The sequence below is a fragment of the Ammospiza caudacuta genome, chromosome 6, assembly GCF_027887145.1.
Source record: "Ammospiza caudacuta isolate bAmmCau1 chromosome 6, bAmmCau1.pri, whole genome shotgun sequence".
In the NCBI taxonomy this organism is placed as follows: domain Eukaryota; kingdom Metazoa; phylum Chordata; class Aves; order Passeriformes; family Passerellidae; genus Ammospiza; species Ammospiza caudacuta.
Window position 1 is genome coordinate 49,464,258 of NC_080598.1, and position 26,132 is coordinate 49,490,389.

Below are 26,132 nucleotides of genomic sequence, written 5' to 3' on the forward strand. Positions count from 1 at the left end.
TCTTTTTGAGAAGCTGACTGTATCAAGTAATTTTTCCATTCCCAAAAATGCTAAATTTTATTTCCTACTTGCTAAAAAAAATCTGCTCCTGGAAAAGACCTGTCTTTTGAACATATTATTTGTGCAGTAGTACTTTCACCTCCCTTGAATTCAGCATGTACCAATTTATGTATGAAATCATCTCAAGTCCCTTGCATTTTAACAAAAAAGAACTACATGCAATAAAATTACAGTTAAAAAACTCAATCACTTACCAAAATGACCCCCAAACTCCACAGATCACAAGACTCATCATAACCATTGTGATTCAAGAGCTCTGGGGCCGCATAATGAAGGGTAAAACACGGAGTCTTAAGAGGCTGATTATCAGGTGGTTTTAAACGAGCAAAACCAAAATCAATTATTTTTATTTCTGAATTATCAGTTTCATCTGTAAATAGTAAATTCTGAAAAGCAAAGACAAAAATCAATATTAGCACTGGGTACAAAACTAGTTAAAATTATTTTGCTACATCTATCACTTCAGAAAATTTTCCATTATCTAGAGGAAAGGTGAACTGTGAGACACTGAGTGAAGAGAAAAACAGAAATAACAATACTCTGGATTGTAAGAAATGTGTTTACCTGCCCCCGCATATCTGCAAGTCAGGGCAGTTCTGAGATTACTAATGAAAATGGATACGTGGCACAGAACAGCAGAGAAGAGAATTCTGGGAACTTTGACAAGAAAAAAACCCCAAGACATCAACGCATTTGGAGATGGGAGAATTGCCTTTTTCCTCAGACAAAAGCAAATTTTCTTAAGCTTCCACTTCCTTTTGGCATGTTGTGAACAACAGCTTTCTTGTGTGGGGGATTCCCACTGCTCCTTCTGTCTTGTGACTGAACAGTTTTTGGTACTCAAGTGGTACCACAGCATTGCCATGAGGACAACAATGCACCAGAGTAATTTGAAAGAGGAGGATGGTGATAAAAAGCTGCACCTTGGTATGAAGTGGTATTAAGAAGTGCACCAACAGCTCAGAGGTTTCACTGAGAGTTGTCTGGCAGGGGTGGCAAAGCCAGTATGGATGGATATGTGTTCTGACAGAAATCTGGGACTGTCAGCATTCAAGCACTGAAGGTAACAGTCCCACCACAAACCTACTCCTTACACCAAGGCAGAGACATTAGTACAGCAGTCCCTGAGAATTCCAGCTTTACACACTGGAATGTGGCACTTTGGACTTGAGGACAGACAAGCTGTTATCAGTTTGGAAAATATAAGGCAATCTGCTTCCTTTTTCTGCCCTGAGTATTTGTATTTGCCAAGAAAGATACAAGAGGGAAGCCAAGTCACAGAAAAACTGAGGCCAAGATGAATCATAAGCTAATTTTACTCTTCCCTTCATCTTCTGAGAGAAGACCATCATTTTGCTACTGCCTTATTACTCAATTTATGAATGCTAGAAAAAAATCTCAATATTAGAAATCCTATAGTCTTATCTAACCTTGTAATACAAAAGGTGAATGAGACACACAAAGTAATTAATTTCAAACTCATTAACAAGGGTAAAAATGATTGCTAGACTGCCAGCAGATCAATAAGGAGAACCTGAGACCATTCATTATGGACAAAAGAAAATAGCTGCTACAAAACAGTATTTTAGTATTTTTGCTTTCTGTACTGCTGATAGAGTTCAATGCCCATTCAGAGAAGTCAGTTTTTAATTGTTGTCTAAATGGATCTACAGAGAGCCTAATTTCAGCAAAAATATTCATACAAGGATAAGTGATTAATATAATACCCTTTTTTCTGGTGATGTTATATAGTCTACAAGTAAATAAAGAATTAATAACATTGGTTTAAAAAGACCTTTCTTATGATAAAAATTAAATTGGTTATGCATGGAAAGAATAGTACAGTCCAAGTATCCTACACTGGGTTCAGGTATTTCTGTTAATGAGGCAAATAAAGTGTGTTTCAGAACTCTCCCATCCCCCAAATATTTACAGCTATATTTCACATTTATTTCAGGATATATAAACAACATCCTCACACATTTCTTATATTTTGTTGTAATACCTTTAGAACTCAGTTCACAGATCAATGATCACAGAAACAGTCCTCAAATTCTCTACTGAGAAGCTCCAAATATGGTCACATATGCTACACAAACTCTTTATTCCTATGAATTCTCTATTTTCTACCCAGTACTTTTCCTCTGTTTTGTAGACCAACATATGTGATCTAATTAGTACTGATAAACAGAAGTCTTCCAGTCCATGAAATTCAAAGTCTCACTCTTAGTTACATTTAACCAGCCATATTTAAAAAAAAAAAATTATCAGTAGCACATTAGATTGCAAAGCTGAGCAGCAAAAAAATCTGACTGGACTTTTTAGAAAAGGAAGAAGAATTTCCTATATATCTTTTTACAGAGAAATGCACTAACCATATCTATACTGGGAAACTTGCATATCCCATACTAAGTTCATGTCAGAACCTAAAATAGTAACTTTCAACACAGGCAGGAAGGAGACAAGCAGCTTAAGTCCAACTTTGTGGAGGCAATGGATTCTGCAAGCTGTTTGCTAACCCTTCATTACTTGACTTCCCAGACTTCTGTTCTTGAACATAATGTAGAATTGAAGACTGCCTAATTTACCTTACAGCTGAAGCTTTGCTTCACTGTGCCTTATATTCAAAGTGGAAGTAAGACTAAGATGATAAGAATAGAAGAGAGAAAGTGGGGTTGGTTTCATCCTTTTAATTATTACTTGTTTCAAAAATGGTTTTCTTACCCTGGTGATGTGGCTCTTGGAAAAAGTTTCTCTAATGATTTTTCCAACTCAGAATTTCAAAATAGTCCCACTTTAATGGTTTACTTACAACAGGAGCCCAGGACAGAGCTTCTTTTAAACTCATACACTTTGGATTGGCTTTCATAAACAACTAGCAACACCTAGAAGACTTCTTTGCCAGTTGAATTGGAATTATTATAAAATACCAAGCCTTTCATATCACAGAAAGTGTGTTCAGTAGGAATGGTGGATTATTTTTTAACTCCAGCTACAAAAGGAACAGCTACTTCCTGGGGTGTGATGGCTGTCATCACCCTACAATTAACATACTTACTGGATGAACCAACATTAATCTACACTATTTTCAGGCTGAGAAAACATAGATCCCAACCCATTGCTGTCAAAAGCACCCAAGAAAAAATTGGCTCCAGGAAACAGAACAAAGTCAGTGGTCAATCTTATAATAGTAAACTGAATGGTCTAGAAGCCATGATGCTGCTGCACAACAAAAATATCAGAAAACAGTTACTGAAAAATAGATATTAATAAATTTTTTCTTTTGGGAAACTACTGAACTCACATCACAATCTCTCTTAGTGCTCATTTTGTACTTAAGTGGAAAAGAAGCCCTACTAAGGAAATTATGATCAAACAACAGATGGAAATGTACAGGCAAAATATCCAAGCAACCTAGCTCTGCTTATGAACTGTTTCACACAATAAATACATGCTAGTGAAAAATGTCCCTATATAGACAAAGTTGAACAAGTCTGAACAAGAGTAGAGATTGCTTACAGTTAATTTTACCTATGAACAGAAAAATATCTACAGAATTTGTTAAGTAAAAGTACAGAGTTTGTTAAGTAAAACATCTAATTAAAAACGCAGAATTAGAAAACTCTGTAACAAAGGCTGGAGAAACAGAGATACATCACCTTCCAGACATTTAATAACTTATTTTCTAAACCTATACATATACATAGATATATATATACACACACAAGTCACTATACCTCAGGTTTCAGATCTCTGTGGACTACTCCCACATCATGCATATGGCTCACTGCTGAAACAAGCCTGCGCATAATGTGACTGGCTTCCGTCTCACTGAAATGTTTCTTCTTCTGAATACGTTCAAGCAATTCTCCTCCCTTCAGCAATTCCATTACCAGGAATGTGTGAAGCTGAAACAGTAAAAATACAGCAGGTTAGAAATTTAACATTCCAAACCAACATTCACTCAGGAGTTAGGTGCCATTCTGACAGGTTCTCAATGTTTGAAGAACTAGAACTGCTGCTTGTAGTAATTTGGAAGACCAAAAAAAAAAAGCACCAAATCTCAGATGGCATTTTTCCCATCAGTCTTGTTGAGACTGAAGAATGTGTTCCCATGTGCACCCATATTTATTAACAAAAATGCAATGCCATCAGCTAAATGTACACGTCTGTAGGGAGATGAAAAAGCTTTACTTAGTTTAACAAGTAAAGCTGGAAAAAGTGAAACTTTTGCTGCTTAAGCATGTTCTGATATAAGGATATGTATCTATTAAAATGCCTAAGGACTTAAATGTTACAAAATCCTTTAAAAGCACCCTGAAACTTAAGCTCTGAAAAAAAAAATATCTAGAACTTGTGATTTTATCCCCTACAGAGTAGTAGCCAAAAGTACTCCATCATTAGAATTACAATAGATATCTTCCCAAAATTTAAAGAGCATTTTTTAAATTAAAAAAGCAATGAGTTTTTAGAAGGCAATAAATAAGCAGGGGCTTAGACAACATTGGCACACACTCAACTGCAATTCAAATATCTTGCCATTGAACAAACAGCAGACTTCTCAGAACAAGGAAGTAAAGTCAGCATTCTCAAAAGGCAATGGATGTGGGCATGCCATGGCTTCTAGCCCTTTCCCCCCCGAATGATAGTAACAAAAGTCGTATTTGCAAGCACAGCAAAAAAGTTCTGGGAAGTGGCCAAAAAATGGAATTCAAAGCAATAGTCAAGAAGGTGCACACTTTGTATACCAAAGAACAGAAGCAGAGCTATGTGGACAGAAAACAGTAACACTTCTTAGAACAACCAAGGTACACAGTAGTGCTTGAATGATCTCCTCTCCTGCAAATTTTCTTTATGCCTTGGGAATATCTGACAGGGAAGTTAAAAAGGATAAAAATACTTTTTTCACTAGAAAAACTTCAGAAAAACTCATAAAAAACTTCTGGCTCACCAACAGACTGCAGCCCAATATTATATGGTTGGAATACTAATATGGAATTTGAACAGACTGATATCAGAGCAGGTTAAAAACTGGAACTTCTTTTTATTAAGACAAACTGCAGAAAGGTCAAAACTAGAAAATTTCTTCCAGTTTTGGTCTTCAGAATATTGTGCACAAGTAATCTGGAAAGGTAACACCTGGGAACTACCAAAAGTAACTAAAAATACAGTGGGTTAGTTGGTCGAGAGCAGCCTATTCAGTGGCACAGCAGTCTGGAGAACCATTTTTTTAGATTTAGCATATTCATTTTACTCAAAGGAAACTGAAAGAAATGTCCTGTTCTACACATGTACACTCATACTGTGCATATATGTAAAAAAAAGGGTCATTAAAAATTACAGTACAGACACTGTATCCTCTCAGTAAATTCTGAGGTGCTCTACATGAGCTCTCTGCTGGTCCCAGTACAAATAGCAGGAGGGAGACAGAGTGGGATATGTGGAGAGGTAAGAGACCACTTGTTCCACTACAAAATCTATTGATCAACACAGAACAACAGAGTAGTCTAGGTTGGAAGGGAGCTGTACAGGACATCTGGTCCAAAACCCTAGCTCAAACCAGGGCCAGCTTCCAATTCAAATCAAATTATTGTTTATTCCATGCTGTAGAGTCTGTATTCCATTAAAGGAAAAAGACAGTTAAGGTATCTAAGTAAACTGATCTTAATGGATTTTCAAATAGAAGCTCTACTTTTGCATTTGGTAATCTGGCAAGTTATTTGATTATCTCCATTAAGTTGCTAATGTATAGGAAAAGATACTAGATATATAATCTTCATATACAACATTTCTAAATTAATTCACAAATACTGTTGTAAGATTTATAATGATTCTGGGGGAAAGGTGATAACACATTTCAGTATCATAGATACAGAAATTGGGCCATGAACACATTATATGATGGCAAACAAGGACAAAACAGAACAATGAACAGAATTCAAGCCTCTAATTTTTTCGCATACTGTTCTGATTTGCTAGAGTAACTGCAACATTGTTAGAATGCACAATTTCTGCTTCGTTTTCGATACTGACTAGAAAAAAGCCCTAGGAAAAAAGTTGCCTCAACAGTTACAGAATGCTTAAGTCCAAAAAGCTCTTGGAAAACATATGGCAGTACGTTTGGAAGGTGTTGATTACAGTTTCTTCAAAATACCTGGTCATGAAAAACTTCATGTAACTTCACTACATTCGGATGTCCCTCGCAGAGCCTCAGAGCTGTTATTTCTCTCTGAGTGTTGGCTTCCATTCTGGAAAAATTGAGCAGTCATCTTGTACCAATTTTACTGAGCAAATTGCACATTCCAAGTGTTATTTTTTAACTGATTGCAATTCATATTTTTTTACTATTACAACCACTTGAATACAATTAAATGCATATTAAAATTAAGTGGAGAAAAACCTCTCCTCATAATCCTGCAATTTAGTCCATTAAAAAACCCACACCCAATTCAAACAATGTTTTTAATGCAACTGCAACTTCCTACAGCAAAAGCTGATGTGATACAGAATAGTTTCAATCTAAAACAAACCATGCCCTTAGTCCAGAGCAATTTGACTTCACCTCTTTTACTACCAATATTTGTTAGTTCACCTTTAACTTGGCCCAAGCTTTTTTCCATTCTTAATGGGGACAAGTACTTCCAAAATGATATAGAAACTATGAACTTTACTAGAAAAAGAGTAACATCATCTATATATGAAATGTGTTATTCAAAAAAACCCCTAAACAGAGCATTGTAAAAATCTGAAATGGAAGAGAAGAGACTATTTCCAGAGAAAACTCATTGCATAAATTCCCTTTCAAGTACTGAAATCTATAGCCATAAAAAGTGAAAATGGTGAGTGTTATAAAAACTACATGAATGGACAGAGCAGAACATTTTTTTCTACTGGTTAAATATACTGATTTACTTTTGGCAAATAATACCTGAAAATTTCTGCCAAAACTCTCTCTGAGAAAGGCAAATCCTGTAATGATCTAGAGAATGGCATTACAGGCAACAGATACAGAGAGAATCTTTCACCACATATTTTCTTTATTTCTGGATGCTTTTTTTTCCTAATTAGAATGAGAACTGCAGTGAGAATTCTGTGCAAGAAAATTCTGTATTTCTCTAGGCTTCATATAATCAACAAGTAAACTAAGCTGTTCCACCTGCATCTCTGCTGCTGAAATTTTTTAACTGAAAGTGACTTCTATTCCTTTAAGGAATTAAAAAACCTGGCTCACAGTCTTTCCCCCTAAACTACTATCAGAAGGAAGCAGATCTTGGAAACAGATGAAAAAGGTTCAGCATCATGAGCACAAATCTTTGAAATTTGTATGCGGACTTTTCTGAATATTTGCCCTCTGTAAATAGTTACCATCTCAGATTGTAAGCAATCTTGAGAGAAACAAATGGGATACTCTGAAACAGTAACTCAAGCAAGTTTACTTTGTTTCAGTGGTCAGATATACAGAGAAACCTAAAAATGTCGGCTGGGGCAGGTCCAGCACTATTAAAAAGGCAGAGGAACTGTTCATCTGAGCTTTCACCTCAAGTATCATGAAAAGGTTTCCCTAGATGTAAGATTCCCTTTTTGGGCACGTTTGCCCGGTAGGAGTGAAAGACTGACTTTAAGGTAAAGAAGTTCCTATAAATTTATTATACTTTTCCTTTTAGTAAGATTTAGTGGCATGATCCTCAGAGCAATATTACTTACAGATTCTAATTCGAGTTGGGTTTTGGCCAACTGTTCAGAGTGTGGGTTTACTGCTAACTCTAAATACTGTACAAACATGCTGAGTCTGCTCACACCCTGCAATCCTAAAAAAAATTTCATAAATCTCTGTATATAGCGATTTTAGCTTCATTTAGCCTGAGTCACCAAGATGAAGGAAAAAGAGCAAAAAAACCCATCATGAGTAATATAATTCAGGGACATAATTTCTAGAACGTAAGTTCCAGGGGTAAAGTCAATACTGGTCTGCTCAGTAATCCAGAAACAAAATGCACATTATGTCAAAATGAGATGGGAGCACTAACCTACAGCTCTGCTGGTACCACAGAAAAAACTTCTGAGTGTAGACACATGGAAGAGATCTCCACACTAAAATACCCAATGTAGGTGTCTACCACACACCACTTAGGGTCTCATTATAGTGAGTGAAATTCCCATGAATCCATCTTATAGGGTGAACTAGTTCACTGTAACATACATACCTAGAGTAGGATTCAGTGGCCTAAGCATAGGAAGAAGAGCCTGGAAGATGACATCAGCCATGAAGACATCTACAAAAAGGTAGCAGTCACAAGACTGATGGGAACCAGAGGACAGAGAAGACACCAACAGATGCTAAAATGGCCCTATGTAGATGTCTATGTTTAAGTTACTGAATCCCACTTCTAGTGCAAGACAGTTTTAGGCAGGCTTCCATTAATTCAGCAGACTCCAGAAAACTAACTCAGACACCTACACTTCAGCTTCTTGTTCTTGAACATGTCCTATTCAAAAAGTATATGATGAAATGACAGACACTTTGGTCTGGCAGACAGCTTCTTCTAGAGTCTGGAAAAACAGAGGTACAGTCAAATGTCTTGGGCAAGAGATCACTGAACTATCACTCTGACAACAGAACATTTCTACTCTCCTGCCAGCATTCTGCAACACACTAGGGATGTACTTACTAATGAACTCTGCAAAATGAAGGCAAAAATCCATCTGCTACTCAAAGAATCCCTTATCTTTATTCTTCTCTGAGCAGAAACTCAGAGAAATCCATTCTGGAAGAGAACCAGATGGCACCCGTGTACAAAGCTAGTCAGCTGCTTCCATTGTGGTGTTCTCTTCAGAACATCCAGGAAACAAGATACAACTTACAATTCCATAGTCTAATTCCATTTTATACACATACACGCACACTTAGATCTGAGGCAACCCACACTGCAGACTATTCCTAAAAGCAGTATCCTAGGCAATCAGTTGGGCTGCTAAAGAGAGGGACCTAGCTTAAGCCTACATTCAGTTCACCTAAGTGTCAAGATAAAAGAACCTCATACCTTTATTTGTTAGGAGCAAAATTAGGGGAAATAATGATGGAATATAACTAGGAATCACAAAAGTACTCTCTAGGTTTCTTCTTGCGTCCCAACTAGAATAACATTATATTTCAAAAGACTCTCAGAATCTTTTAAAGGTCAAAAGGTTACAATAAGTTTCTGTAGATTCATAGAACAGGAAATAATTTTAAAGCTACTTTTCCACTTTCAAAAATGTAGTGAACATTATTGTACTCGATGGGCGACAGTAAGCAAAGAAAATATTTTTATTGTCTTATAGAATATTTATACCTTTTGCTAATTATTTTTACTGCATACTCTTGGCTAGTTTTCTTGTGTAAGCATTTTCGACAAATGGAAAAACTTCCTTCTCCCAATGGTTTCTCTTTCAGATCCAGTTCATAATGAAGATAAAATGGAGAGTCCTGTTAGGAAACTGTCTGTATTTAGTTTTGCAGAATACTTTTAGTATACACAGTCAAAGACAAAGAGTAAAATTTCATGAGAATTTTTCATCTATATTTAAAACTGCAAAAGAGCTCTCTTTTTATTAAAATATAATCAAATTTTACTGAATAAAATGCATATACATTATTCTAACAATCAAAGAGTAAAGCTTATGTTACGTTAAACAAACAATCACTAAATAAATCATTACTACTATAACAACTGAAGATACAAAATATTCAGACAAACAGGATCAAAGGTGGTCATACATACATTTACCCACAAAACTATGTACTCATTTGAGGACATCACAATAGCATGTGCTCCTAAAAGGGTTCACACAACTATATGGTCTTTTGGGTAAATATAACATAGATGGAATTATTATATAATAAAGTAGCTTCAGAAATATCTACAGTGTTTGGCTGAATAAGAACTATCAGGAGTCATTATTATTATTAATATTATTATTATTATTACTACTATACTTCTGGAAAACTAGACAATCATCTCATTTTTCAGATTAAACTTCAACCATTTCTTAATAGTATCACATGCAAGATGTGATGGATCATCAGGAAGATGTGATTGAATCAACTGAGGAGACATTACAGAGTTAATAAATGAATGATGACTATTTTGTAATCCATAGCCTAGCTTATGATTGCTGCTTGGGAAGTTACACACAGTTTTAATTTAACCAAATTAATTTAAGTCTTGATATTATTACCTTCAACATAGCACTTCTGGCAATAGTTGTCATTCCAGGTCTCTCATCCCCCACATAAAACTGGAAGGGATCTACTGTAGCTGCATTGCGTTTAAACAAAATAGATGGTGCAACGAAAGAATATCCCTATGAAATTAAAACATCAGAGAAGGGTACAGCTTGATACTGTTGCACATAAACTACTATAATACATATGAAACAACAGAAGATTCAGAAGAATTTTTCAATAAATCAGAATTTTTGTACCATAATAGAGAAATTGTGACTTACTCTGTTCAATATGAATAGGTTACTCTGTTCAATATGAATAGGCATCTTCCTGGAATTAGTTATATGATCCTCCACAGTTAGAGACAGAACAATAATACTACAAGAATTCTAATTAATGTTAATCTGGCTCAGCTACAATTGCTTTACAATAGTGATAAAGGCTTGGGCCTCCCATGACACCTTAAAGTTAAGGCATGAAAAGGCATGAAATAGTTTGTATTGTGATGTAAGCATCGAACAATTTTAAATGGATAAAATTTATATCAATGTGTGTGGGCAATGATGTGCCCAGTTTGAGTATCATAATAACAGCTGTGACCACCACTGCAGGGTGAATCAGATGTTATTAAGACACAAATAATCTGCTTGCTACAGTCACTGTGAATCTAACAAGATCCAAAATATGACACTACATTTCTCTACCCTGAGGATTAAGCTGCTCAAAAACAGACAATAAAAAAACAACAAAGCGCAACAAGGGGAAAGAAGGCAATCCAAACTGCTGTTCACCTCTGCAGTTTTGGTACCAAGTTGGTTGCACATGAGCTGTTTCTGCCCATTTGACACCCAGACTGTGTAGTCAAGAAGGGATCATTCTTTAATAGCACAGAAGGAACGGTAAGGAAAGCTTTGTACTCATCTGGAAACATCAGCTGAGTAACTACAGCGCTCCTACAAAACGTGGAATTTCAGCTCCCACTTTCCAAAGGATTACTTCAACTAGCATATAATGTGGAAATGGGTGAACTAAATTGCTCTTGTCAAAGCTGGCAGCTCAGGCTGATGGAGTCAAGATGACAAGACTCATAATGTATGAAAAATCAATAAAGAACAGACTGACTTTAGTCCAACAAGTAGGATATTCAGCTGGGAATGGAGAAACAAGGAATTTCATATTTGCAGTAGGACTGTTTTCACCTTTCTCATTTTGCAATTGTTGAGCAAAAAGCCCTGGCAACTGGGATTTGAAGGTAAACAATTAGTTCCAAAAACGTAATAGGCAGGAGGTGAAAAAAAAGTTATTTACACATTAGGAATTGTTTAAAAATAATTTAAAATAATTTTCTTTAAAAAACTGAGTTTTGAAAATACCTGAAATATTCTTTCAGAAGTCTGAGGGGTTGCTGCAGGAGAGTATGTTGGATCCATTTCTGTAAACTCTTCTGCAAAATTACTGACATCCAGTTCATCTCTGATTACTGGTTTAAATGGAGCTGGTATTTTTTTGGCAGCTAAGTCCTCCCAATTCATATTCTAAACAAAAAAAAAATAGGAAAGTAAATTTAATTAAATGAAAATTTTACAGAACGATATTGGAAAGAGAGTCTTGTCACATCACACAGTCTAACTCCCTTTGCCATTTTCCACAGGCTGATGAAAATCATTCAAATTATGCTCTACTAATTTGTTTAGTTAAAGCTAAAGCTCTTAGTATGCAGACAGAATCCAAAAAGAAATTCAACATAATTTAACAGTGGAGATGTGCCAAACAATTAGCGTGATGGTCCCTGAATTTCTTCCTCTATTTCAGAATAAGCAATATTTATATTTTCATTAGCCACAACGCATGCATGTAGTATCTTCTAGTTTTCATTGCCAATTTCTATGCTTTATTACTGATGTCAGCTTCCAGAGCCCTGAGAGCATAAACCTCCAAATTCTTACTTGCAGGCATGACTAGAAAGAGGAAGCATAGAAATAGCAGATATTAGCAAACCGCCCTGTTACTGTAAAGGAGTGGAACTGAAATCAAGTAAAGAATAGAAAGTGTTACATGATGGCAAAATGCATCTCCCAAAACACAGAGTAAATTAAGGAAGCTTAACTCTGTTTAACTTCAGAACTCTATTTAGCTTCAGAAGCACCATAAATACATTATTTGTTTTTTCAAAGAAATCACACAATTTTAACCACATTTAATACAGATATTGTATGCAAATCCAATCTTCATCATGGTTTGAAAGCAAATGTTAATACACTGAAATTTGAACAAAATTAAAATTTACTGTACAAGACTAAAGATTCAATTAGGCCACGGTAAATAGAAGAGTTTGGTGAATTTTATTAATATTAAAATTTTTACTAATAATTCTAGTGCCAATCTTTAAAAAAAATCCTTTCAAACAAAAACCCAACAGACAACACAACACAATTTCAGTGTTTTACATTAAACCTTCTGATTTCAGCAGTGTTTCTTTTAGCTTCTTCAAGTAACTGATAGATACAGACAGAATATATTAAAAACCTAGCATGCCCTTCTAATACACACAAAATCCATACATACAAACACAAGGATATTTTTACTAACTTCAATACAATTATTCATGCAACTAATAGGTCCTTAAGTTGTTCTGTTAACAGAACAACAGAATTTCCTTAGACTTTGATTTCACAGGCACTAATTCAAAATAAGTGGGATCTGGTGAGTTTTGTTGTTTGCTTTACCTGGAAAAAGGGATGCTGTTTGATTTCATCAGCATCAGTGGGACCACAACCTAGCCTCTTCTTGGGGTCTTTCATTAAAAGACGCTGAATTATATCCTTAGACAGAGCACTCATTTCTTGCGGATAAGGTGGCTCACTTTTTAATATTCTCCTTTAAAACAAACAAAATAACAGTGTGGAAGTTACTTAAAATGTTGAGAGTTAAAGAGTTACCATACTAATGGAAGTATTAACTTTTCACTTAAACTTCTATTGTACCCAAAAGCAGGAGGATGAAAAATATGAAACCAAATTTTTTTAAAGGTTTAAGGAATTGTGGACATGAAACAGAACATCTGAAGAGATAAATTATGCAACTCAATACACAAAAGAGAACAATCCTCATTTCACATACTGAGTTTACTATTCAAAAGAAATCACATAGTTGAAACAGATAGCTCCACAAAGAAATCCACTTGATGACTAATAGTAGTAAAAAAAAAAAATTCCAACATTAAAATGTATTAGAAAATACATAAAAAAAAAAAGTATTTGGGCCATTGGAGGATTGCCTTCACCCTCTGTGTCATGTGCAGTGCTCATACCCTTTTCTCAAATGAAGGCACTATAACTGGAAAAGTTTTAGAGAACAGTAATAAGACCAATCAGACATAGAATGTGTTTTATAGAAAGTTTTATAAAAAGCTTACTGAAAAGATGACTCAAGGGAGCTGGGCAATGCTTCCCTCAAAACGGTACAGTAAACAGAGACCTCACCACTTTTTCAATACAAGAACTAGAAACTATCATGTTGTGCCAATGGAAGTCAAAACCTTAGAAGCCTAAGTAGAATCACATTTCAATTCCTATCTTTTATATCTGCAGTCCCCACAGTTCTATACAAACAGGTAGGAAAGCTTTCCTTTAGTTACTCCAAATCTAAATACTGAAGCTAAGGACCCTAAAGGAAAGTAACCCATCCAAAGACACATGAAGATGTTTAAAATATAGACACAAAAAACCTTTCAGCATACAGAATCACAGAGGAGTTGAGGTTGGGAATGATCTCTGGAGGTCATCTGGTCCAACTCCCCCTGCTCAAACAGTTACCTAGAGCCAGTTGTTTACCACCATGGCCAGAAACCCTTTGAGTATCCCTAAGGAGAGAGAATTCACCCCCCTCTTTTGGGAAGCCTGTGTCAGTATTCAGTCACACTTGCAGTAAAAAAGTGTTTCCTAGTGCTCAGAGGGAACCTCCTGTGTTTCAGTTTGTGGGCCCTATCTCTGGTCCTGTCAGCAAACACCACTGAAAGAGCCTGGTTCCCTCTTCTTTGCACACTCTCTTCAGGCATTTATGCACATTGACAAGGTGTCCCTAAGCCTTCCCTTCTCCAGGTGGAAGAGTGACAGCCTTCTCAGCCTTTCCTCATTGTCATCAGCCCTTTGCTGGACTCTCTCCAATATGCCCAATACGTCACTCTCAGGCATTGGAGAGAGCAGAAGTGGAACCAGGACTCCAGATGTGGCCTCAGCAGTGCTGAGTAGAGAGGAAGGATCATATCCCTAAGCTGATGACACTTTGTGTAATGCAGCCCAGGATCCCATTTGCTGCCTTGCCACAAAGCCACATTGCTGGCTCAGGTACAGCTTGGTGTCTACATAGTCTGATGCATACTCTCAATGTGGTGACCTCATAGTAGGGCTTACAGTGCCTCCACTAAACACAAACTGAAAGGTTTTGAAGTCATGAGAGACTGAGGCTGAAATGACATGAATTTGTGGCAATAGTCAGATCTCAACTATTGTATGTTTCTGCCAGAGCTTAAGTTGACCACTGCAGGACATTCCTAAATTTTCTTCAGAGTTACTGCGTGACACATCCTTAGAGTCAGTTATCCCATGAGAAAATTTTTATCTTGAAATGTCTAGCTACTTGGATTAGTCCAAAAATAGATGCAAACAGATTGCTTCCTAAATAATCCTGTTCTGGCAGTGTGGAAGAGCAAAACCAAGTTCAAAATGTGCATATCCCAGGGGTAGCTTCTACAGACATAGTATCCAATTTCAAGCAAACAAAAAGACAAAGCAAGCTAACCTCTTGGTTTAAGTACTATCTCCTTGCTGAAAGGAGTTAGGAAAACACAGTCTGAGATTTAAGATGGTGTAAAGGTCTAGGATTGTTTTTTTTTAAATGATATATATCTGCCAGTAAGGGTCTAAATCACAGCCTTTCTGCCAGCAGAAGTAACAGCAACCATAAAACTTCTCTTCAATTTCTGGACACATTTCATGTTACAGAACAGGAGAAGAAAGCACAATATTATCAACTGATTTTTTAATTAGGGATGTTAATACCAAATTTAAACATCACTAAACAAGAGTATTCTTACACTGCAGGAGTGGTGGTGAAGTAAAGACTCAGTCTCTTCTCAAATCACCCAGTTTCAGAAAGGGGAAGCAGGTAAGGAAGTAAGAAAACCTTCCTGTTGTAAAGATAGAAGACAGGACACCTTGACAGAAAAATTACTTTACTTACAGGAGGGCCAATGTTTTCATAGTTTGAAAATCACTGCATCTAGATAAGTTTGAAGAAGCTTCTTTATCAACCTTTCTGATCAAAAAGAAATCAGTGTTATGTAACAAAGATTCTGGAAAACAACAAGTTCTCTTTGGGCTCTCAGAAGGGAGGAAAACCCCTCCAATCTGTATTTTTTTAAATTGATTTCTAAAGCAATGAGATTGAAACCCTGGGATGTCCTTAGTAACCAAATTCTAGAGCAAATTCTCTTCCACACACTTCAGGAACCTCCTAAACTGTTTCCTCTCTGCTGTACTGTATTTCCAACAGATGTACAGTAAGTTTTACATTGAGAAGTATCTTCCAGCTCTTGACCAGCCAAGAACCCTCTGCAGAAAAGGCAGCATTTTGCCATTTTCCATTACAAGGAGATTCACATAAATTGCCAGTGGCTTTAATTCAAAAATACTTTTGAGGTTGACTGATACTGGAAAACACTGATGATGCTCTGGATTGGTTCACAGAACCGGATTACAGAAGTAGTGAAGACCAAAGCTACCTTCTTTAGAAGTTCCAGGAACCACATAAAATTATCATGGAATTGAAGTATGTGAAACTGCAATTATTAGGATGGAAATCAAGCTGCCAGAAAAGAAAGACCAGATTGGATCAACATGTGAGAGAGCAGAAATTTGTGAAGCAGCTCGATCAAGTGAAGAGAGTCTGGTTTCACTAGTTCAGCATTACTGAAGTGCTGCACTGAAAGTTACTCAAGGCTCTAACAGTAGCCCATACAGTGTTCAGAGGAAGGAAGCTGCATGTACCAAAATCCTTTTTGGAATATGTGTGCTTCTGTAAAGAAGCTATGGCCTTTAGCATTAATAATCCTTTCCTTTTCTCAATCACTACCATCCTTTTGTACATTTAATGTTTATGGGGTTGTCCACATTGTTTATGGCAGTGATCCAGTAACAGTGACAGACACAAGCAGGAAGAATTAAGTACCCCAAGTGGCAACTGGGAAAGTTGAAGGAATACTCTGCTGTATTTATTGCTTTTCCTGGCCTGGTATAAGCCCTCTGAGCTGGGGCAAGCTGAGATTACCCTGCTGATGAGAGAACTCTGGCTGTACTGAACACTCAGAGAAACCTCCCCTTGCATATGTCAAGAAGTTTAACTCTACATGAATCATTTCCATCTTACTCATCTCTATGGCAGAGTATGCAGAACTAGGAGCAACCTCGCTGGTATTGTTTTTCAGGAACTTGGCCTCTGATGAGTTTTCCCCATAAAAACTACAGACCAAGAACACATATGATAATGCAAAGGACACACTAATGGATGATAAGGAAGAGAAGGGGATGCCCAAACTAATTCTACAGTACCTTGAGAATTGCATGTCTTATGATGACAGTCTATTCCCTGACCCTCTGCTTTATGCCCAAAAATGGGTGTTGTATGTTTAAGGTGGGGGTCAGGATGGAGGGTTGAACCTTGGGCTCCTTGGCAGATTTTTTTCAAAGCCTCACTCCCCAGGTGCCCAGGCTGCTGAGGGAGTGGTTTTTTGCTTGGCTAGCTTGATTTTTTTGTTAGCCCAGGCAAGAAGTTTTTTTCCCCTTTTCCCTGCCTTGGAGTAGCTGCAGTACCAATCCTTCAACAACTTTTCTTTCATAAACTGGACAGTTTGTTTAATTGTGAGACCAGAGAAAAAGGGATCTGCAAGACAGGAGTTGGTCAGGACCAGCAGGAGTAGAGGGGACGCTCCATCTTGGCACTACAGAAAAAGCAGAGCTGGTGAGAGAGAGCACACCAGCCCCACCTGCTTCATCTGCTGTGAAGAAGGGACCAACATCAAAGACTTCTCATCTATTTGCCCAAACTGCTGTTTGAATCTCCTGTTCAGTTTTCTGGGCTTTTTCCCCTGAGAGAGGAGCCACTATGTTCTACCTAGCATGTGGTGGGTTTTTGTGTTTTGGTTTTTTTCTTCTTTCCCTGGTATTCTGGGTTTTTGTTCCACTGCAGGGGGGAGAGGAGGTAAGGTCTGACAGTTTTATCTTTAGCATTTATTTACCTTTTTCCTGTGCCTTGTGGGAATTCTGTCAAATAACCATTGGAAAAGGCTTTTTCACTTTCATCCACTAGTATACATTTCCTATTGGTGGAAAGGGATTGTTGGAACCCTTTTTAGGGGAAACCACTTGTTCCAGAGTGTTTTCTCCTAAACTTGTCTCTAAATTGAGACATTATGTTATAAGCACCATCAAAAAGATACATATCCATCTGGATGTACAGGGAATAAGAGAAAGCAACCCCAAGTTGTAACCCTGTTAAAGAGCAAATGTACAAGACTTCTAAAGCAGAGTTTTCACCCTCATACTTGAGAATGACCCTGTGACCTCTTGTTCTGAACTGTTGTTCTTCTGTTCCATCTTGGAGCAGTCAGATATGTATGCATAACCCTGGTTCTACACAAGTCAGAAACTGTGCTACAATACCTAAAACTTCCTTAAACCATCTGCTTTACTGAATGGTTGAACAAATCTATAGGCAAACTCACTCACGCACTCTGACATGCATCTAAACATAAACATGCTTTACCTTATAGATAGGCAGCTAAAAGCTCTAGGACAAATACCTAAAAGAAATCATGCAAATTAGAAGTTGGATTTAATGACTGTTCCATCCTTTAAAAGATCTAGCAATCACTAGAGTGAGTCATTGATTTAAGAAGGAAATCAATAAAGAAGGGCATCCCAGTACACAGCTGTTCGGTGTCTTCCCAGCAGCTCTATGAAGAAAAGGTTTCTTGCAGGATCATGGATGAAGTATCTCCACAGCATCCAACACACTGCAAGATTTCAGCTGTCCTCCATGAAGTTTAAATAAAGTTTAACCAACTATGTCAAATAAAGACCACAGGCTGCCACTGGTGTTAGTATGCTAATATGGCATCATATGCTTCTATAGATTATTTTATAGATGAATCTATGCATTTTAAAAATGTTTCTATCTATTCCTAATCCTAAAGCTGGTAAGATTTTTTTAAACTGCTGCACAGTTGCAGTTAGTACTAGTACTAACTAGTAAAGCTAGTACTCCAAAACTTTCCTGCTCATTTTATATCCTCTACATGACAGGACCCTCAAAAGTCAGCTCCCTAAAATGGATTTGTCTGTCTTTCAATTCAGCACTACAAACTACTCGTAGTCAAAGTGAAAATACTGGCTGTGTGGTCAGTCCCAGCCCTTGCCTATGCTTTTGCAGGATGGCTCTTATCTCTGGCTCTGCAGCAGTAAAAGTTCAGAATTCTCAAAAATGAAAGGAAAATTCAGGAACAAGGGAAAAGAAAGGGGAGAGGGCACACTAGAAAAGGAGAGCTATTGGAGAAGTTATGTGACTTTTTTTTATTTAATTGAGTTTAGTAACCCATACACAAAGCATGTGAATAAGAAGCCTTCAGAGAGTGACAAAAGGCAACATTTGCACTTACTTAACTTGCATTTTCCATGAAAGAAGTCTACAGTGTTGCCAAAAAGATTATTATAGAAGAACAACACAATTTCTCATCAGAAAGAGAAAAAAAAATAGAAACAATACACTGTTTCCAACACAAGAATAGAACTCTCCCTTGGAGAGATATTTTAGGACAAAGTTTCATTCTCAAATTTAACACCACACAACCATTGTGCCACATGAGGGAGTAAAATTATCTAAAAATATCTAAGATTACTTCCTACCTAGGTAAAATAAAAGAAGGACCTGGATCCATTTAAATGATGACCTTTTTTTCCCCTTAAATTCAGAAAAACACAACCATGCTTTCAACAGATAGAGAATTCATTTTTTTACTTGCTCCCAAAGTCTGCTGCAATTGGCAAGTTTAAGCATATTTAGGTTAACCCATGTAATTTCTGGTTAGAACAACCTTGCTATCAAGAAAGAAGTTTGTACCAACTCCTATCTCTGTGCCAGTTATTTCATTATCGGGGCAGCTGTTACTATTTGGTTTCTGTTTGCCTGCTCTTCCCTGCCCTCAGGCAAAGCTCCAAACACACTCCTGTTCTCCCAAGGCATGCAGCAGTATGCATAGCCCAGAAGGTTCCACACAGCTCAGTGCAGCAGCCAGGGCAGCAGCAATGCTCTCACATGTTCTTAAAAGGATCATAACATTCATGACACAAACTGCAGACACATAACACTGAAATGATCCAAAAAAGAAATTACTATCAGTGGAAAGGATTTATAAACCACTGTGTCTTATGAGTATAGGAGTAACACAAAAGAGATGAAATCTAGTGTGAAATGCAATCACATAACTGGGAATAAGAAGATTTCAGCTATATAACTGGGAGGAAGAACTACAAACCAGAGACTCATCAGTTGAAAGTGACAGAAGAAGGAGTTAGATCTATCAGACCAGCACTGGCATCAACAAGAGGAACCCAAGAAAAAGGAAGAAGTATTTTTTTGTTCAGATGGTAAATCATCCCTTCCGTTAACCAAGATCTGCTTGAAGCATCAACGTGAATAAATTGCCCATATGTAAGAAAGAACAACAGAAGCTAAGTTAAGAAAAGGCTTTTTCAAGAAACAGGAAGACTAGGGAACATCTTCACTATAGGAAACTGTAAGAATTTAGCTTCTAAATTTATCAAAATAAAAACTGAAATACCATAGGACTGTCTGTAAATGCATAGCATAAACATCCACCAGAACAGAGACTGAAGAGCAACACAGTAAACTTGCCACAACTAAAGAAAGTAATTAGCTGTCAGAGCACAGATGTTAACAACGACGTAGTCATTCAAACTATCAGAAATATTATTATCTTAAAAAGCACCAAAGAGCCTACCAATAGAAAGTCAAGTCCTGTAGAATACACAACTAAAAAGTTTCCCATTTTTTGGGAAACAATATCTGTAAAGTTCAGTTTAAGGCTCTCTCTAAAAAAAAATTGTTACCCCTTCAGAGTCCCAGCTAGTAAATCTTGGGAATCAAAATTACCAAATTCAGCCATGGCATAAGTAATCAGTCAAGCAAACTTCTAACCTTAAATAGGGCAGAAAGAGATAACTGAAGTTTTAACTGCAATATAATAACCAAGCAGGTGAAGTCCTGAATTTTCTTTCATTAATGGACTCCTCCCTCCCCTGTATTTTTTCTACTGACCATCCAAGTTTCCTGTTTGCTGTGGTAGAGAAGTAAAAACTAATAATCAGGCTTTGATCTCAGAAGAAATTGCCTGAGTTTATAAGATAAGTAAAATAAATTCTCTAAACAATTGAGGTATATTACAACTTTAAATATCAAGTGATTTCAGGTGAGGGTCAGAACCAGGACAATACCTTCCAAGAGAAGCAAGACTATTCTTAGTTTGGGGACTGGACTTACAAGTTCATTTTGACAGCAGTTAGAAATTTGAGCAATTTAAGACCTCAACTTCCTGCTCCAATAGGAAGAAATCCAATAAAAGGAAATTTTTGTTTTGGGGGAGATTTCAATAACATGCTTTGGAGAAGCTTATTGCTTTGTCTTTTAAAAATGCTCCAGTACTTTTACACAGGTACTGAAAACAAACCTTTAAAGTGTTCAGTAAGAGATTACTGAATGTAACAACAAGTTTATATGCAAAAGATAAGAATGGTATAGTTTATTTCATTTCTGTAAGTATCACATCCATTTCTCCTCAGATATGCAAATGGGCTAGAAAATCTTTGTTTCATGCTACACACTAATAAAATTAACATAATTTGTAAGAAAAAGGTGGGAGTAGGGTACGTTCTGACACTTTAAATGTGCAGCCTGCCAGAACAACCTAGCAAGAGCTGATAAAGTATCACTAGCTAAAGATATCTCTAATGTATTAAGATCTGGAATGTGATAATTCTATTTACATATACTTTGGTATTTCATTTGAGTTCCTTTTCAACAGTAAACATGCAACAGGGATGTATCTACAAGGCTGTGGCTCCACTGTAGTTTAAACAAAACAGGCCTTTTGTAAAGTCAATTCTACTAGCTAATAAAAGCTATCTACTTTCCAATGTCATTCCAGTGAACAGAACTAGAGCACACAAAATGTTACCATGGCAGCACTTTCATCCTAAATTTTAAATTAACAAACTCTCACAAAACATATATTATGGCATAAGAATCATCTGTTAGCAAGCACATATACTTCACTGCTTTGAATCTTACCTAGAAATCTCTGCTTGGGAATTCTTTTCTCCATCGACTGTAAATGGTGATGCTCCAGTTAATAATTCATACATAAGAACACCAACACTCCACCAATCAACAGCCTAGAGAACAACAGTAATTATGCATGTTATGATACACTGAAGGAAAATTGTTAACAAAAGAAGGAACAGAACAATCCACATAGAAAGCAACTAGCATAGGAAGAACCTACCTATATACAAACACAAAGGCAAAATGGGATACAATGAAGCACAAACAACTGTGGTACTGACTGAAGGTATTTTCTGTGATAAATTAATTTTATACTGAAGTCTCTCCATTTAGCTTCTTCAACTAATTTCTCAAGCTTTCTACTAACTACTAAATTTTCTTTTGTTTTCCCAACAGAATTAATTTTGATTTTTACCACTGTGATGTCATATGAACTCTAATACACACTCAAAATAACAGAGGAACCTAAGGCTTGCTAAGAAGCAGTGGAACTTGAAGTTTCATGAGCTTGAGAACGAAATTAAGGAATATTAAAAAGGAAAATTTAAGATCACAGTCCATAGTTAATCCAGGCACCTGAAAATGCTATGAAATCATAGAATGGTTTGGGTTGGAACGGACGTTAAATTCCACCTTGTTCCAACACTCTGCCATGAAGGACAATCTGAAAATGAATGAAACTTCTGCTTTACTTACATTGGCAATATTAATACAATACAGGAAGACAACTAGTGAAATCCTAACAATTTGTCCACATATTTTACTTGGATTTACTTCAAAATACACAGAATCTGATGTCTTATATATTCAGCCAAGAGTATCTAGAAGAACTACCTGCTGAAGTTTCTGTACTGTTACTGATTATCTTTGCAAATAAATAATTCTCAGAGAAAATACCAAAGAATTTCTTGTTGGCATGTGTTTTTCCAAAAGAAAAGGAGGATCTGCAGAATCAGAAATCCAACTTAAAAAAAATAAATACTGAAATACTAGAGCAAGTCCCTATGACAAACACTGCAATCGTCTAGAAGAGATAATAGATGATAAATATTGATTAATGAGAGCACAGCATACTAAAGCCATCTCGTTTTCTTTTTTTTAAGGTCTTTGAGTTGTTAGATATGCAGTAGGTATGAAATACACTAAAACTCTTCTAAAATTACCCTACATGACATTGCCAATGGTAAGGTACTGAATGTGTGGTGTAAACAACTAACATAACATACATAACACACATAACTGCAATATCTCCCCGTTGATCAGCAAACAGTTGCCATCAAACAGAGAAGCTACTCTTTATAGAATACTGTATGACTCTGCACGACATCTGATGAAAGTATCAGACAGAACCAAAGATAACAGAACATAGTTTCCTCTTTAAGTCAGCAATAAGACTGAATTTTTAAGCTCTGAGAAGTCAGAATCATAATTCAAGGTGACTGAGAAATTGGAGAGATGCTCTGGAGGTGGCATGACTAAACTAAGAGAGTGCAGGAAAGAGTTCCAATTTGTAAGCTTTTTAAATTCCATTTTTAATAGCAACTGGGCAAGCAGTACAGTAGAAAAAGACAAAGAGGTTATAGTGGAATTCAAGGTAGGTGTGAGACAATGACTAAGTGAAAAGAAAAAGCACACTCTATTTTATGTGTAGTAGAATAATCAGAAAGGTTATTTTGCTCTACTTCAAACTGCCAGATCCCAGCTGTGCCCACTACAGTGCTCCCTAACTGAAGGTAAACTCAGACCAAAAGAGACACAGAATCCACAGAGAAGGAAAAACAAGAACTTTCTCAGGCAAAAGTCAGACTCTTCCAGTTCTTACACAGGGCTGCTATAAAAGGAACCACAATCAACAACATTCCATGATCCACAACAAAGACAACTCAACTCAATCTACAGCAAAAACCACAGAGATCAAACAGTCTCCAAAACTTCCCATTATAGTGAGCAATCAGTTACCTAGGAATACTGCAGAATTATTTTAGAGAGAAGGTTTTTTTTGTTTCAAAAATCATCTGTTAATTATTGCTGTCTTGATCTTTTCTATCACTTTATTGTGCAATAAAACTTGAGTCACAAGTCACACAATTTTACAATATGAGAATACTTATAACATTAGTGACCTATCCCATACCTCAATAAATACAACAGATTTCTGTAATATCCAGTTTAAAATGTATATCAGAATTAGCCACAAACCATTTTCCACAGGCAAAAAAGCGTTAACTAAGTTTATTCTCCCATAGCATATTTAGAACAAATTTTGAACAGAACACAAATAAGCCTCAATATCTTTATAAATATGCCTTTTACTTCAGATCAGAAGAGGAAAATACATCAACATACAATTGAAGACACAGGAAACAATCTATCTTAGGACAACCTTACATAACACATACATAAATAGCATGTCATATTTTACAAAAACCCCTCAAGATGAGCAATATGTTGACTGAAGAATTAGTTTATTTTCAGTAATAAACTTAGAACATACCTTATCATGTCCTGTGTCTCCCCCTCTTACAATATCTGGAGCCATATATTCTATTGTTCCACAGAAGGAATATGCTCTCTCATTCTAGGAAAAAAAGAATTACAAACAATTATATTATACAAATAATATGGGATAGATATGGCTAACAGTTCCGAGATGCTGGCAGCAATTCTTCTCCAAATAGCTCAGAACTGCTAGCTAAATAATATTCCATCATTTGTAGTGACGTATCACATAATGCTACAGAATATTAAGTCTTCTATGAAAAAATAAAATGTCATAAGTTTGTGTTGCAGTCTAAGATAAGCACACAAAAATTAATCTACTAATATTTAGAAAAACTCTCCCATAAGTCTAAATGATCTACACGTTTCAGAACTTGGCAAGATTCCCCAACTAACACAGATATACATTTTGAAGGCTGCAATACCAATACTCTAGATAACAAATGAAACTTCATTAAAAAGGGAATTACTTGTAAGATGTACAATTTGACTAAATTGGATACAAGATCCTTTGAGTTCCCCATATTTAGGAATTCATTATGACCTCTAGAAAAGTTGTTTTCTCTTGCAACAAACACACATATAAGAAACAACATTCTCTCAAGAAGAGACTTGGAGAGAGACAAGACAGAGAAGGGGAAAGGCAGACAGTGTTGTAAATTTAATTTTATTCTATACACTGAATTATTCTCTTGTTCAAAACTAAGCTGCTTTCACAGGCATGTATAATTGTTCCCTGGTAGCCATTTACCTTTGAGGTCAACATGAGGTCATGCTGTACCTTGCTAATGACGAAAGCACATGTGTTTGGGCCATGCAACATTGTTCCTCCCTTATCCTTCATGCTTCTAGCATTTTGGGGAGAGATCCTGATAGGTCCTTTAAAGAAGAGTGTTCAAAAAAGCAAATATTTCAAAAGTCAGGTTTTACATTTGTAGATTCAGGTTTGGAGTTTAAAACAGGTGCTATATAAGAGACTACACTAATGAGAAGAAGCTTCTAAAAGTAAAAATAGTGCTCTGTGCTACCCTAAGGCATAAAAATTAAACAGTCCAGCAGCATATTATTAAACTGTATTTCTTAAAATACATATACTGTGACTGGTTTTTTGGGGTAAAATTTTGAGCTCAGAATAGTTAAAAGGCCTCATTTTGTTTAGGTATTAACTTGAAATATTACCTTCTGAGACAAAACCATATAATAATGAACTTTTCATTATTCCATTTTCTTTTGACACAACTATTGTTTCTGTTTGATAATCTTTTCTAGTACCTGTTATCTTCAAGAAATATAGTGTGATAGAAAGCACAAACAAAGAAAAATGTCAGAAATTCCTAGCCTCCATCAGAGAATCTAAACCTATTCAATCTCTGTTCTTTTTTCCTTCAGCTGGGAGGGTAGGAGGGAGGGAGGGATGAAGAAGGGTGGAAAGGAAAAGGAAGGGGAATGGAAACACAGAAAGAATCTGCTCTTTTCACTTGCTACCTCTCCAAAGAGTAAAGATAATGCAGCCAAAATGAGATATCAAGACAACTGTCTGAAAGGAAAGCACTCTGACTTCAACTATAGATTGACACAGATTCACCTTCATAAGACGCTGTGGAATGTTCTGACTTCAAAACAGCTGAAGTCAAAATCCAGATACTTCTTTGTTAGAAACCTTTGTTTATGCTGTGGTTTATTAAGTTACAAGCTTCATCAATTACATCTAGCTGTTACTTAAACTGAGGTTTTAGAGTATGAAGTTGCTTTAGGCACACCTAGGTAAATCTGTCTCTGTTAAATATGCCTCTTCCCGGAAGTCACTAATAGTTCCTGCTGTCACGCACTACACGTGGGTTTACAACAATTTTCAAAGAATGTTATCTCCAGTAGCAGTTTCATTTTCTGTCATTTTCTGGTCTCCTCGGTACATGAGAGACATGGATATAGCAGAGAGCATCCAGCAAAG

The 26,132-nt window shown here is 36.4% G+C and overlaps 1 protein-coding gene across 2 annotated transcripts in view; it reads right to left on the bottom strand.

Annotated features, from left to right (window-relative positions):
- The window catches only part of RPS6KA5 (ribosomal protein S6 kinase A5), a 66,740-nt gene that overhangs the window by 5,314 nt on the left and 35,294 nt on the right, over positions 1-26,132 (bottom strand). Inside the window, exons 3-12 of one of the 2 annotated variants that reach the window (XM_058807981.1) lie at positions 24,933-25,060; positions 24,177-24,260; positions 21,689-21,792; positions 12,994-13,144; positions 11,641-11,802; positions 10,279-10,404; positions 9,393-9,526; positions 6,215-6,308; positions 3,798-3,968; positions 255-446 (exon numbers count right to left, since the gene is read on the bottom strand). In XM_058807981.1, the coding sequence (XP_058663964.1) occupies positions 255-446; positions 3,798-3,968; positions 6,215-6,308; positions 9,393-9,526; positions 10,279-10,404; positions 11,641-11,802; positions 12,994-13,144; positions 21,689-21,792; positions 24,177-24,260; positions 24,933-25,025 (1,311 nt within the window). In that variant the 5' untranslated portion in view covers positions 25,026-25,060. The remainder of the gene's footprint in view (positions 1-254; positions 447-3,797; positions 3,969-6,214; positions 6,309-9,392; positions 9,527-10,278; positions 10,405-11,640; positions 11,803-12,993; positions 13,145-21,688; positions 21,793-24,176; positions 24,261-24,932; positions 25,061-26,132) is intronic. The other variant, XM_058807980.1, reaches the window with a different exon arrangement.